At 42.1% G+C, this 16,213-nt stretch overlaps 1 protein-coding gene across 2 annotated transcripts in view; it reads right to left on the bottom strand.

The window, feature by feature from the left end:
- The window catches only part of bnc1 (basonuclin zinc finger protein 1), a 112,712-nt gene extending 103,072 nt beyond the window's left edge, over positions 1 to 9,640 (bottom strand). For both annotated transcript variants that reach the window (XM_059639272.1, XM_048562893.2), the window contains exon 1: positions 9,457 to 9,640. In XM_059639272.1, the coding sequence (XP_059495255.1) occupies positions 9,457 to 9,537 (81 nt within the window). In that variant the 5' untranslated portion in view covers positions 9,538 to 9,640. The remainder of the gene's footprint in view (positions 1 to 9,456) is intronic.
- Positions 9,641 to 16,213: the final 6,573 nt, after the last annotated feature.

The raw sequence follows: 16,213 nt of genomic DNA, 5'->3' as shown, positions 1-16,213 counted from the left end.
TGCCATCTGGACTGGCTGTTCCTAGCCATGTTGTAACAATTTTTAAGTAATCATCATGCATGCCAGACATAAATTCCAATAAAGAAATATTTAAATTCTAGTCTTTGTTGGTTTAAATAATGTTGAACTTCAATCCATCACTGTGCATTTAACTCAAGAATCTTCTCACATTCCTAAATTGCAATCCATTTCTGACATTGTATTTCAGGCAGGTAGACAAAGCTCTACACAACAGCATCTACCTTCTTAGCAAGAAGACTTCAAAGGAGGGCCTGGCAAAACTCAAAACAGTCAAATCTCTTAACAAACCATCATAGTTACCTTTAACATGAAACATCAATTGTACTATCTTGTCTATTCTTCTGTTTCTGTGCCTCATTTCTATTTGTATATAACTCATTGGAGTTTCTTGACCCGGTAATGGTCTGCAGCTGAGTATTTCCCATCGCAATTGACAGGCAATGTGGTGGGGATCTTACATACTCTCCATGAGGCACTGAAACAATGTGATTGATCACAGATGATCAATTGAGTGATCATAGTTAAACATGGGCTGTCTTGGCTCAGCAGAAGGGGTCTTGCCTGTTACTACAACTGGTTAAACCATTAGTTTGGTTATGAGTCCAAATAGGAGCAGTAAGTAGGACTTCTTCAGAGTTGAGTTAATTTGGTGATGACATTGGGCAACAGGAATCAATTTTTTAGTCTCATTATCAAGAATCTGATTCTTAGGTCAGGCAGTTTAAAGGTACCCAATGGTGCATTGATAATTAGAACTTTACAGCACAGGAACAGGCTCCTCAGCCCTCAACTGGGTGGGCAAATTAATTGAACCTTAGGGAGGCAAATACAAACTCAACTTTACAAATTAAATTTCTGTTACCTAATGTGCTTCTGATGAATTAGAGTCACAATGTTCTATGCTTATATGCATACTTGCCCAACAGGTTAAACCCCACACACTTGGCAGTCACTGTGTGTTGCAGTATGATAAGCTATTCTTAAAGTTTTCTGGGATAAGGTGATGGCCTGACAGGGAAGTATGCGAACTTTATACCAGGTATGACTGGACTGTACTTATCACTGCTCTCACAGGCGTATGATTTATAGACTGGGATTTTCACAAGTGTTAGATCCCCAGGTAGATACAAGTTAGCTGGTATTCAACACACTGTATTCAATTCACTGCACTTAAGCAAGGAAAAGTTAGTTAGCACACCAAAGCCATTTTTCCTCCTGTGGATACCCACTCTTGATACTGAACCATAAGATTTTCCAGTGATGTTCCAGGCATGTTCCTGTCCCAAAGCTATCTCCTGCTGGGCTCTGCACAGGCTAAGCAACACTGCTTTCATCACCAGTAATCCCTGCCTATATTTCCCTTGATCTCCAAATTGCTCCATGCAGTCTTGACCAACATGTGCTCAAGCAACAGAACCAGGCAAAACACCACTCTTACATGGTTAACAAAGACACTTTGGCCATGGGCCTACTACAGTAACAGGCATCAGAATAGGGACATTCCAGGGAATCCCAGGCACATGGTGAGGGCAAGACATTGTTTCATCATTTTGCTGTGTGTGAGGAATGTCACAAAGCAAGGCAAATCCCCCCTACCCTCCCACTCTAAGCTCCACCATGCCATATCTTTGGAGCCAATGCAAAGGGAACTTGAAGTTAATTATTCTCTCAAGTTAAAACCAACAGATAAATGACACCATAATAAATATTATTGGAGACATAGCACATTTCAGACAATATTTCCAACAGATTTTACGTGAATTAAAGACATCTCCTTTTATTGATTAATGCTTTTGTGTGCTTTCAGAAAAGGATATTTCTCATGAGAAAACTTAAGTGCATATGATGGATTTCAAGTGTTTACACAGTAAATATTTATTGAATTTGGAATTTAAACTTGTGCTTTCCTGCTCCTATGATGCTGCTTGGCCTGCTGTGTTCATCCAGCTTTACACATTGTTATCTCTAAAATCAAAAATTCTGGTTACAGTTTGTAATATCAGTTTTTTGTAAAATTAGCTAATAATTGATTAATTCTTGTTGATATAGGTTCACATTTGTAACACCACAAATGAATCTGGAATTCACTATTGCAAATAATTAATAAAAAATAATTTGCTGTGTCTCATCCAGATGTACAAATACTATGACGGCTAAATAGTACACAATATGGTCAAGAACATTGGAAGGGTGCCTTAAAAAAAACTAGCTTTGTAAACCTTGATAGCAACTTGAATAAACCTTTACCTTGTCTGACAAACAACCTTCAAAGAACTCTTCAGCAACTTGACACCGAAGCCACTCCAGCTGTAGGGCTGTTGACTTCAGTTAGAGGCAATATTACCTCACAACTCAAACAAGGTTGATTGGAGAGTTTAGAATGGACAATGAAATTAAAGTTTCAGGTTAAGAAAGCTGGGCTATATGTTTCAACTATTTACCTGACGTAATTCTTGAAACAGAGTGTTTAAAAATAATGGCAGCTCTGCACAAATTATAGACAAAGATGATGCCAGCCTCAAAAGTCAGGCCATGCAGTAATTGAAGCAGAAAGGACTAAATTGGAAAATTGTGAAGGTGCAGAGCTTGGCTTTAAAGCATCAATTAGAACCAGTGGCCAGAGTGCCATAACATACAAGGGCAATCACAGTCCTATGAGTCAGGGCCCTGTCAAAACAAAGCAATGCAATTCCCCATAGCATCTCAGAAAATCTGATGAACATTTCAAACTCCCAACTGATCAGTATCATTGAGAACCTGGCCAAGGCAAATCCTTAATAGGCAGGAGAAAGGAACAGATCCTTGCAGGTATGTAACAGCATTGCAAGAGTAGCTGGCAGCATGAAATGTTATTGAACAAAGGACATTGATACCCATAACTGATTTATATTTGCCATTGACCAGGACATTCTATAACCTTTCAGGAAGTAGGGGTCCAATGGATGATAATGTGTCAAAGCCAAACCCAGGTGCTGGAAATAAAAGGGACGTTAATCCCAGTCCAATTCCGGGTCTGCATGATTGTACAGTAGTGGCAATAGATATATTCAATGAATCAGACAAATTAGTGGATGCTAAGAATAAGCAGATAATTTGGACAGATAACCAAAGGAAAATACAGAAAATGAAGGGAAGACAGGGTCTAGTGAAAAATAAAGTCATCCCAAGGGAGCATCTCAGTTAAAAGAAGAGTTTGATCAGGGGATAGGCCATATAGGCTCCTCTATCGGGCATTACCTGAAATAAGGGTGATTACTAAACAAGGATCATTGATACATCCTCAGTAGAGGTCCCAAAACCCAACCATCAGGACCACAAACAATACCCTGTAAAACCAGAGACCACGAAGGTTGGGGATGTAATTCTGAAAGAACTCACTGATCAGGGAATCCTGAGGCTAACTGCCTCATTCACCAATTCCCCAATGTGGTCAGTCAAAAAGCCTGACATCAGTTAATAATTGACTCTACAGCACTCAACAAAGTAACAGGACGGGAACGCTCAAGAATGATAAATCCTACAACCATCCTTAATGGATTGAAACCCGAAAATAAAATATTCACAAATTTAGGTCAACCCAATAGGCTCTGGCTGATACTGCTAGACCGCTGAATCCCAAGACAAATTTACTTTGCAGTAGAAGGAAGGCAATATGCTTGGGCAATTCCACAATAGCCTGAAAATCTTCCACTGGGTCATGAGAGAAATGAGTCAGTGTGATGTTCAGCCCTACAATAGTACAATCTTACTAACAGTAACAGTGTGGGGTAGCATGGTGACTCAGTGGTTAGCACTGTCACCTCACAGCGCCAGGGACCAGTTCAATTCCACCCTCCGGTGACTGTCTGTGTTCTTTTTGCACATTTTCCCCTTCTTTGGCTGGTTTTCCTCTGGGTGCTCCTATTTCTTCCCACAGTCCAAAGATGTGCAAGTTTGGTGGAGCAGGGATAGGATAAGGGGTGGGTCTGGGTGGGATGCTCTTCAGAGGGATGGTCTGGACTTGATGGGCTGAATGGCCTGCTTCCACACTGTTGGGATTCTATGTTGGGGTCACAACAGAGCTTTCTTGACAGTGTTAAAATCCATAAAAGGACCTGGGTTCAAGATAAGCCCCCAAAGAGGTGCAAATAGTGCTGACATGGGTTAGATACTTAGGATACAAGATTCCTCTGGGAAACACAGGACAAGAAGATAATCACTGTGCACTTGCCTGGTCCCATCACAGTCAGGAGTGAAAGATCATGAGACTGTTTAACTACTACCACAGCCTCTTACCCTGTTTGCAGAGCCCATCCCAAGGTTAGTGAAGTGAGGAAAACCTGGAACAGGAAAACAGGGAATGCGGGACCAGAGACAGGTTATAGCATGTTTGGGGCTGCTCTCATGTTAGAACCTGCCACTACCTGATATGGCCTTGCCGCAGTATTGATTGGGACTTTTATAACACCGTAATGATACAGGAATGAAGAGACAATATGAGAACTGTAACATGTTAGTCCACACTGTAGTCCCTTATTGTGAAAGGACTGGCCAGGTGTGTGGTGAGGCTGTGCTACATGGACAGCCTGGGTGTGGGAACATCTCAGTATGTCTGGATAAATAGTACTGCACTTACATCATACGTATGTGGAGCTGTTAAACACTGGGAAATTGAAAGTTGCATCTACCTCCAGATGGCCAGCATGGGAGGCTGTGTCACTACCAAAATAAAAACAAAGCAGTACATATCATTCGGGATACTAAAATTAATCCAGCAGGTAGAACAACATCCGAAGGGGAACCGCAGAAGTGTCAGATGAGATTAGGCCACAAGGTAGAGAGATGACTCTCAGACAGACCACTTGAGGACCTAAATTTGAGCGTCTGTGCGATGGATCTAGAAGATGTATGAGTAAGCATTTTTGGACAGGTTGGGTGGGGTAACAGCAACTTCAATAAACCTTTTCCTTATCTGACTAACTACTCTGAGACACACTTTAGCAACATGACAGCTAAACCACTTCAGTCAAACATTCCTTCATTTGAAGACAATATCACCTCACAGTTCAAACAAGGATGATTGGAGAGTTTAGAATGGATGGTGAAAGTGTTAGTTTCAAGTGTTAAAATAAAACTAGGCTACACAGTCCAACAATTACCTGCCATAATTCAGGGAACAGAGTGTTGAAAAATAACAGCAGCTCTGTACAAATTACACATGAAGCTGATGGCAGACTTCAATGTCAGGTCATGCAGCAATGACTCTACACTGAATAGTAGCAGAAAGGAGGGCTGGAAGGACTGGATTTGGAGGCATCACCGAAACTAGTGGAATTATCTCCGATTAAAATAAACTTTTCTGATATATAAATGAATCCACTGAGATAGTCCACCCATTCATATTAACTATAAATGTTTGCTTAAATGATGCTCAAGCCTTTTTGTATCGCTAGAAATTTACAAAAAGTTTCCATAACAAGCTCACAAAAATTGAAGCTTTGGTTCTAAGCTAAAACAAAAATTAGTTTAAAAAACACCTCCAAACTTGATGTTACTTAATGTTCACATCTGGATAATTTTAATACACCAACTACTGTATCTGTTTCCGAAATAGCCGTATTTTGCAGATTCAGAATGCTGCAGGAGTTGGGGCGTTACAACAAACTAGTTTAAAGTATCTGTGAACCACCTTAAACTGCAGAATGATGGCATGAGTTCCTTCTGTTGAGGAGTTTACAAGTTGCCGTGCCACATAAGGGTGGGCACCTTCAGTCGCTGCGGATCACAGCCCCAAAAGCTGGTTGCGATGGAGAACCTGAAAGCAGAGATGTAAAAGTATAGCTGGTGACAGCATCCGTGTGGAAGGTGTGTGTGTGTGTGTGTGTGTGTGTGTGTGTGTGGGTGTGAGTGGGGAAGGGGTGTGATGTAGGGAGAGGGTGTGTGTGTGTCTATGTGTGTGTGTGGGTGTGTGTGTGGGTGCATGTGTGTGTGGGTGGGTGTGTGTGTTTCTGTGTGTGTGTGTGGGGGTGGGTGGGTGTGTGAATGGGTGAATGTGTGTGGGTGTGTGAGTGGGGAGGGGGTGTGTGTCTGTGTGTGTGGGTGTGTGAGTGGGGATGGGGGTGTGATGTAGGGGGAGGGTGTGCGTGTCAGTGTGTGTGGGTGTGTGAGTGGGGAGGGGGTGTGATGTAGGGGGAGGGGGTGTGTGTCTGTGGGTGTGGGTGTGTGAGTGGGGAGGGGGTGTGATGTAGGGGGAGGGGGTGTGTGTCTGTGGGTGTGGGTGTGTGAGTGGGGAGGGTGTGTGTGTGTGTGTGTGAGGGGGCAGAATCACATGGCTGCTGTACTGAGTTTTCAACTGCCAGCTGGAGCTTAGCAATGTTAGGGAACAGTTTGAACTCTACTTCTGAAGCAAACAGCTCAATTCGAGGTGTTCCCTGCGGTAGATGTTCTGCTATCTTAAATACAAAGTTATGAGAAAAATACCTGATGACTCTAGTGTGGGCACATGGAGAACTCGGGATAAAAAAAACTTATTCAGGCTTCGCAGAAAAATGTCCAGTCATTAGCTGTTATTAATCCTATTTATGTTGATCACTGTACAGTTTTGAACAGGAAGATCTGCACAACATTACAATCTTACCCCAAGAAAGTAAAGTAAAATACGATCTAAACGTTGGCCGCTGGCGTAGGAAAGAGGGGACGTTTGACGAGCATTCACAGTTCACCATAACCGGAGCAAGGTCGCCCAGTTATTAAAATTAAAAGGAGCAATTCACGAAACAAAGAAACATAATCAAATATAACACATTTAAATTTAATTTGCAAGATGTAGTAAACGGCAGGAAGTGGCAGTTGGGAGTGGACTGTCCACTTTACCCCAGGTCACACCAAACAAAAAGAAATCGGTCAGTTCGGGCTATTCCACGCAGGAAGTTCGTTGCGTGTAAAAGGAACAGGTGCAATTTGCGCAGGTAGGGAAAAAAGATACCTGCACATGTAAATAGTGAAACAATGTATAGGAGACTGGTCTAAACAGCAAGCTAAACTTGTCAAGGAAATTCTATCTCTCGCCGTTATAAATGCCGCACCAACAGATTGAGGACACATATGTACCACGTACACGATATTCCTCTACAAATAATACAATCAATCCACGCTTCTTGTTTACTGTAATGAAACATAAAAATTAAAATAGAAATTGCTATTTACAGAAGAAAGGGGCCAAAAATATTTACTGGAGACCGTACACTAAAATAAAAAAATCATAGTACAAGTTTCTCCATCTCAAGAGTTGCACACACCCCACAGTCACCACCGGCAGTTACAGGAATTTGCAAATATTCCTCAAATTGTAAATTGTACAGTTTACACATTGAGGTAACACTGGCAAAGAAATGGAACTGATTCCAAATTATTTGTATCTTTTAATGCTCTGTACATTCTCTTAAGACATCATTATTTTCCTTTTCTGTGCATCAGAATTTTAATACAGCCATTTGAAATTCACGAGGGATGATAATTGGCTATTTTTTAGTTGCAGATGACTGACGAAACTACATGAAGTATTTTATTCTTTCGCAACACTCGCAGTCTGTTTGAAGTAAGTGTGATCATGGTTCAAACTGAAATCTATGGCCCACTTCAGTCAACAGCCATATTCAGCCATTCACCAGTTAACATGTTTTGGCACATTGGTAATTCAGACAGGGGCAAGAAATCAAATGTATTTCGGGAAACATTTGATTTGTGAACCTTTTCATTAGAACATATATTGGCAAAGATGCATTTTTATGGATTTGCATTAAAAATACTCATTTCAATTTCATCCCTTCCATTAATACCTTGAACAAGTTACCCGCTTATGCAAAATTGCATCCGGGTTGGACTAAGATGTTTATGCCACTTGATCGTGAGATAAATATGTTGTGGATATCAATAGCTGGAGCCCTCTAATTTTTCAATCTGCCTTAATGTAGTTTATGCACAGGAATACTCAATTGTTCCAATATTGCTATTTTGGCATGTTCAAAATTGTAAGACGGTAGACTACAGAACTACACCTCCCCAAGTATTCAAAGGGACTAAACCACACAGAGACTCTCAACATCGGAAACTCCCGGGCACAAAATGAACAATAACATATAGCCACAGGGGTCCTTCCATCTAAACTTTCAGAAACACTTTCACAACAGTAACAACACATTTTGGCAAAGCTAAGATCCATTCATTTAAACTGGCTGCAAAACGATGCATATTAATCTGAATTGGAACTGCAGGTAAAACAAATGCGCCTGTTTTGACTGAATAGGTGGCAATTCATAGTTTGTGTATAAAGAGGTTTAACTCGTTGAGCCCAGTTTGGGAATCTTTGACGTTAAAAAAGAGGCGGGCGGGGGAACAATTAGAAAAAAAAGCTTTCCAACTTAACTAAAACTTCACCTGCCAGCCAGGAGTGAGTCACTCTACTCACATTTAAGAATTGAGGAGTGCACTGGCAGTTAAGCATAGGTGTCGGATTAATCTGGTCATTTAAATGGTAAATGTGGCTTGAGTGGGTCTGATTCTTAGACCAAGAGAGTAAAAGGAAATGAAACACACGGCGAAGAAAGGTGATTACCTCAGGTAATGAAAAACTGAGATAGCTGCACAAGATCAAAGCGCCTTGTAAATTCACTGCAGAAGCAATGTACCTAACAGCAAGTTGTCACCTGCACGCCGCAGACAGCCTGCCTTTGCCACTATAGAGCTTTGAAAGCACACACCCAGGAACAGGCAATCACACTGTGGCAGTGTTGTGGTCACAAAGCTAAGTACGAAATGAAAAAAACATGTTACTACACAGCACACCAGAAAGTTTAGCTGGGAGCTATGTGCTGATTAATATCAGATCCCCCCCTCCCTCCCCTTCCCAGCCTCTTGATGATCTTGTCACATCTGGCTGACAAATCTTTACAAGCGCATCCAAAACGCGATCAGCGCGCTACGCTGCGGGACAGGCTGAAGGAATTAAAGGAGCGACCTCGCTCCAGCTATGGAACTAAAGAAGCTGACTGCTTCTGCAAACTGAGACAGAGAGAGAGAGAAACACACACACAGGCACAAAGAAAACACATCCTGCCCCAAGGACTGTCGAAATAATTTACAAGGAGAGAGAAAAAAATAAAAGTGAGGACATGCAGCTAATGCGCTTCATTGGAAAGGCAGATCGTTTCCAGTCTATGGAGATAACACGACAAAGCAGCTCGTCTCGATGGCATTGCCACCCTCTTTGTATTTCTATCGTTCTCGGAATTTGCTCCATACAGCACTGAATGATCCCACGTCCAGTTGTCTTATACAAGGGTTCAAGTTTACATGAAGTTCTTTAGAAAGATCAAACCGAAACTTTCAGTGCCTCCCCGGTACTGTTGCAGGCAGTTAGTGAAATTAAACCGAATTAAGAATAAATAAAAGACTCACGTCAGACATTGTCAGCACTGGCCGGTCCGCACCGTTACCATCCACTTTGCCATTCCTCGCCGGTTCAATAAAGGTTCGCATCAGATCCTGCCTGTAACAGGCAGCATGTCTGAATCTCAGTTTTGGGTTGCGGTTCCAACACTGCCTGCACAGCAGATCCTCCCACTCGGTGTTCCTCGGGAATTTTTTTTTCCGTTCTGTGTGTTTGAGGTGGGGGGGGGGGGGGGCGACTGGATTCGCTGTCTACCTCAGTGGCCCAGCCTAGAGTTGTCTGAGCCTGCCCCTCGAGTCACAGGGCAGTCCCTCTGCAATGTAAGGCCCTGAGACTTCTGCACAGATTTGATCAAAAGGAATTGCAGAGAGCTGTCTCGACATCCCAATGAAATGCAGTCAGAACAGATTGTACCTCAGCTCTGTCGACTGGAATGACATATCAATGCAGCCAGTTTTTTTTTAAAACACCGAAACAGATACTGTTGAATCACACAGCTGCATTAACCCAGACTGCCTAAGAACTTTTGTTTTTTTTCTAAATGGTACATTTTATTAGATGAACCTTTTAGAAAGTAAAGCATCAAGATAAGTTAAATATTTGGACTATTTCATTCTAGGAATGCAGGGGGATAAAACAGCCTGATGAAATGAAGAAAAAAAAATCATTTATCATGCACACTCTGTGCCAGGCATTGGGAGAAGTGCCAGGGGTAATGATGGATTGGTGAGTCTTGCCTTTGCTGCACGGGCAGAGTAAAAGATTTACTGGCCATATGTAGCGCAGGTGAAGGTTTTTAACGGCCATTAACGTCGGGATGAATGCAGAGGCATGCAACGATAGTTCCGCACAGAAAGTCTGCTTAGCACTGACCTCAGCAACTGCAGCCTATCTGACCCGCTCGTCAGTGCCGGGGTCTGACAGCTCTTTGTACTGTAAATACTTACAGGTCTGAGACGAATGGATCGAATAACAAAGTAGTCACTGACTCGGGGTGTGTTAGCGTGTCCCTGTAATCAGAAGATCGTGTGTAAACAGTGGAGAGAGCACACACTGCCTTATGCGTTTTGTTTGCACTCTTGTCGCGCTTTACAGAACTAATCTCTCAGTGGAACGAACGGGTGAAACGGCAAAGGGACGGAAGCAGCTTTATCTTAACCTGCGTTTGAAGTTTGATAATGGTAGCACTTCCTTATTGTCTGGTGGAGTTGATCTCCTGGACATAAAGGCAAAGCCCTCAAACGCTCCCTGGCCGGCACCACATTCAGGATTGTTCCGAGTGAGCGACTCCCTTTCAAAGCAACTTGTTTTTAATTTAAACTGGATCACCAAAGAAGTCTTTCACGATCTGAGGTGATCCAAAAATGAATCAAAGCCAATGAAAGTACTTTCAAAGTGTAGTCCCTGCTATAATGTGAGAAAGATGGCGACCAATTTGCACAGAGCAAGCTCTCATAAGCATAAAATAAACACAAGATGGGGTGGCGTGGTGACTCAGTGGTTAGCACCACTGCCTCATAGCATCAGGGACCCAGGTTTGATTCCAGCCCCAGGCGAATGTTTGTGTGGTGTTTGCACATTCTTCGTGTGTCTGCCCAGGTTTTGCCTGGGTGCTCCGGTTTCCAAAGATGTGCTGGTTAGCTCTAATGTGCTAAATTGCTCAGTGTCCAGGGATGTGTACGTTAGATGGATTAGCCACGGGAAGTGTATGGTTGGGGATTAGGGAATAGATAAGGTGGAGGCAGGGAGGTTGGTTCCACTAGCAAGTGAAACTAGGACCAGGGGGCATTATCTCAAAATAAAGGGAAGCAGATGTAGGACTGAGTTGAGGAGGAACTTCTTCACCCAAAGGGTTGTGAATCTGTGGAATTCCCTGCCCAGTGAGGCAGTTGAAGTTACCTCACTGAATGTGTTTAAGGCAAGGCTAGAGAAATTTTGGCACAGTGAAGGAATGAAGGGTCATTGGTGAGCAGGCGGGTAAGTGGAGCTGAGTCTCAAAAAGATCAGCCATGATCTTATTAAATGGCAGGGCAGGCTCCAGGGGCCGGATGGCCTACTCCTGCCCCTAGCTCCCATGTTCTTATGATTGGGTCAGTGTGGATTCAATAGGCCAAATGGCCAGCTACCACACTGTAGGGATTCCAAGTCTATGTTAGTTACAATGATTAGATAACCATTAGCGATTCTGGTTGATGCATAAAGGTAACAGAAAGCACTCCCATCGCTTTTCTTCCTGCTCCATAGTTTTTTTTACATTCACTTGATAGAACAGGTTAAGTCTTGATCATCTGAAATGTGATGTTTCAACAATGCAGCACTCCCCTGGTACTGCAAATGGAGCCTGGATTATGGACTGGGTCACTGGATGGAGCTAAATCCCTCCTGACTCATGCCAGAATGTGACCTATTGAACCCAGGCCGACTTCTAAATTAATGTGTATTGATATTAACAGCATGTTTGCCACACTTCAAATGTTTCAAACACAAAAAAAAGTAATTCAGAGACAGTAAGAACTGCAGATGCTGGAGTCAGAGATTACACAGTGTGGAGCTGGAGTAACACAACAGGCCAGGCAGCATCAGAGGAGCAGGAAAATGACATACTGGGCTGGGACCCGAAACATCAACTTTCCTGCTCCTCTGATGCTGCCTGGCCTGCTGTGTTCATCCAACTCTACACAAAAAAAAATTGTTGGTTTTCTAACCTTGAAAACTGGCCTCAGAGTCAGAATTCATGATGCTAAAAACAGCTGAAATTCTGTTGACACACATTTGGAATTAAAAACTTGTCAAATGGCAACTATGAAATGACCACTGATTGTTGTAAAACCCATCTAGTTCACTAATGTCCTTTAGGAAAGAAAATCTGCTGTCCTTATCTGGCCTGACCTGTCCTACAAGCGAGACCAGACCCACAGTAATTTGGCAGATTCTCAACTGCCCTCTGAAATGTTGGGTCAAATCATTTATTTGGATCAAGCCCTTATGAAGTCTAAAAAGGTTGAAACCAAATGGACCACACAGCATCAACACCAAAAAAGACTACAACACCTATCCCCTGTGGACCACAGTGGTTCAAAATGGTAGCCCACCACTAGCTTCTCAAGAGAAAATTAGCATGGGCAGTAAATATTGTCCTGGGTAATGAAGACCACATCCCATGAATAAATAGTAAAATAAAAAATACTCATTTGCAAATAAGCTCAAACTTGATGTTGGATCCACATATTCAGACTGAACCATATACGACAAAGAGTTATGTGCCATCAAAGACACATGTCAGATCAAATACAGCTGCACCTTAACAGCTCAGCATCATAGGTTTCCTGTTGGCAATGCCAAGGAAAGTTGACAAGCAAATTAAATTGGAGTCATGTCATATAGACTAGAAAGATTCATTGTCTAGGACCTGTTAGCCAATTGCAACTCACACTGTGGTAACAAAGATTTGCAATCGTGTCATACTTTTTATAACCTCAAGACAATCAAAATCACCCTTTGGCTAATGAAATACTTTTGAAATGAAGTCACTGTTGAAGCATGAGGCACACCACAGCCAATTTACACACAGGAAGTTCTCACGAGCAAGAGTGTGATGACTGAATGATCTTTTTTTAATGATAAGCATTAGCCAGGACACCAGTGAGCTCTACCCTGCTGCTTTGCGAAACAGCATTATGGGTTTTTTTATGAAAACCTGAGACGGCAGTCAGAGCCTATGTTATACATCTTATTTGGCATTGCAGCACCCTCTCAACATTGTACTTTAGAGTCAACTTAGATTAGATGTTCAAGTCTCTAGTGACTCAGACGGCGTGACCAACTCAGCTGACATCTTACGAGGCCATTGTCCTGTGTAGCTCCTGACTGCTGTCTGTTGAATCCTGATGCAAAAACATGGTGACTGGTGAGCACACAAATAGGCCTGACTGCAATAGACATGCAGGTCTTGTTTGCAGGGCCCGTGTTGCCACTTGGTGCGAGTTACTGTCATGGGAGCATGGAAAATCTGAGCAGCAGTAGGCCTTTTGGTCCAATATGATCATGGCTGATCACCTTACTCAATAACTTGTGCCCCTTCTCACTTTCTCCCGACATCCTTTGATTCCTTCAGCCCTAAGAACCATATTTAACTCTGTCTTCGAAATATTCAATGGTTTGACCTCAATCACTTTCTGGTGCAGAGAATATCCCAGGCTCACCACTCTCTGGGTGGAGATATTTCTCCTCATCTCAGTCCTGAATACCCTGTATCCTTAGCGTGTGATCTCCGGTTCTGGACTCCCTACTCATCATGAATAGCCCTCCTGCATTTACCCTGTTTAGTCTTGTTAGAATTTTGTAGGTTTTCATCAGATTAGCCCTATTCTTCTTTGCGTTAACAGTTTCAGTATTAGCCCCTAACTCAGTGCAGTATGACTGGTCCTTCGAACTGCCTGGAACTCAAACCCAAATCAGTAGCTACAGGCTAAGTGCTTCCTAAAGTCATGCATTTGTTAGAAAACCCATTCTTCAGCAGGTTTCCACAGGTTGCAGACCTGCCAAGAGCTTCAGTGCATTTCAAAACACTAAACAAACCAATAGAAAGCTTTTCTCTATTTTCAGGAACCAAAACAAAAACTTCACAAAAGGCTCAGCTTTGAGTTACTGTGGAAATAAGTTTGATGTGGGAAATAAAGGGTTAGCAGAGTTCGTAGTGTTAACTAAAAGCAACAGGCTACTGATGCTGGTGATCTGAAATAAAATCAGAAAATTCTGGGAAAAAAGCTCAGCCAGTCTGGCATCATCTACGGAGACAGAAACAGAGTTATCGTTCTGAGGCTAATATATGACAACTTCAGAACTATGATTTTCCCACTTGTGGTGTTCAAGTTATTTTTATCTCTGGTCACTAGAGTTTACAGTAATTAAATTGCTTTACTCTCGCTCTTTACTGTGTCGTTTACATGTAAGGGAAAAATGAAGTGATTATAGAAAGGATGCAGAATACGATTAAAGGAAGAGAAAGAAAATGTGATCAAATGGGGAGACACTGACTGGAGAAACTGTTGTATCAATGTCTCCAGTAACTAAAATGTGCAAAAACCTTCTCTCCATTGAAAAGTCTTCTCTGCATATGCTTGAGTAAACTTCAATATGCTATATACATTTACCTCCCAAGTGGTGCTTGAAATCCCCATAACATGCTCAAAGAAAAAGCTATTTTGACAACACATAGCTTTACAGAGCTCAACTGAATTTAATCATAGGTCAAAAACCAGTCTTAGACAATCAATTTCCATTCTTCCCTCACCCTATACATTTAACATTTACTTGTAATGCAAAATTCAAGTGCTCACTGTAAAAAAATCATTTGCTGGACCTATTCGGATCTATTACATTTTGGTTGAAAAAGGGTTAAAATACAGTGAGGTGCAGCAGTCTGCCTCTCTGCACTGCACCGACAGAATCAAGGCAAGCCCAGCTGTGATAAAGTCAATATAGTGAACTGCACGCTGAGCAAGACAATTATCAGTGGATGGGAATCTGCTGGGACACAGACTGAGATATCACATGGTATCTGTAACCAGCAGAGTTCGTTGGGTTTTGGCGGTCACTATATCCCGGCCACAAGGGGTATTGACTGAATCGCTTTTGCTGTGTTTTTAAAGGCGAGGGGTTGAACAAGAGTTGAACAGGCTGATTCAATGAAGTGCATCTAAGATAAAGCAACTAGTTCATTGGTCATGAAGTTGTCTGCAATGGAAAAAAAATCAATGCTTTTCATTTTGACAGCTCCTCAAGGGGCAACTAGTACAGTCAAGGGTAATGAGTTCAACGAAATAAGCCATAAAAAGGAAAACTCCAAGGTGCACCAGGTTGAAGCTTAATAATTCTCATCACGTTGTTTTTTTGGTTTGTGAGATTCTAGGCTGTGTTATATTCTCAAAGAAGAGCAAGTACCCACGATGCAAGGGGTCAGCTAGCTCACCTGATGTGGTCCAATTCAGGAAATCATAAACTAAACTACGATAATAAACTGCTCTGTTGTAATAATAAGCCCCTAACACAAGACAAAAGGATTTCACCAGAGCTTATATTGTGGAACAGAAAAAAACGTCAATTCAGAAAGCTGGTGCAGTGTTTGTTATTTCTTGTCAAATATGTCAGAAATCATGGGGCCAACTTCCACTCAGATGCACAGCTCATGTTCTTTTTACAATGTGCATCAATACAAAAATGTGGCCACTTTCACAAAGAGGTTCAGAGTCAAGGGGATGCGAAGGGAAAGGAAGCAAAACAAATGAAACTGGTGATTAATTGACATCCTGTGTCCAAATCTGCCACCTTTTTCTCCCTGACAAGAGCAACACATGCACAGTACCCTTCTGGGTGCCAATTGGAAAATAAATAACTTAGATTGCAATTCAATCAATGTTGACAATGATGTCCCATCAATACCTCATTCCCAACTTTTTTTATACAAAGAAATGCTTCTCCACAAAACTCAGGAAATGAAACAAAACAGGAGGGGAGGCGAGTGAGTGCACTACATTCCCCAGTCAATCCTCCTACTGCAAAAGCAAAACATCTGAAGGACTGAGGGTCAATGGTGCATCGATGTGTTGCGAAAAGGAGAGGGGGATGGGGAGAAAGGATAAGATATGCCTACAGCCAAACAACTTCATGACAGTATCCCATTCTCCCAGCTGAAGGAGTGGTGTCTCTTCTGAAAAGTCAGTGCAAGAAATAAAACATAAGTAAATTCCACTTTTTTAATTGTTT

The sequence above is a fragment of the Stegostoma tigrinum genome, chromosome 33 (genome assembly GCF_030684315.1).
Source record: "Stegostoma tigrinum isolate sSteTig4 chromosome 33, sSteTig4.hap1, whole genome shotgun sequence".
Lineage (NCBI taxonomy): Eukaryota > Metazoa > Chordata > Chondrichthyes > Orectolobiformes > Stegostomatidae > Stegostoma > Stegostoma tigrinum.
This window is presented reverse-complemented; position numbering and strand designations above follow the sequence as displayed.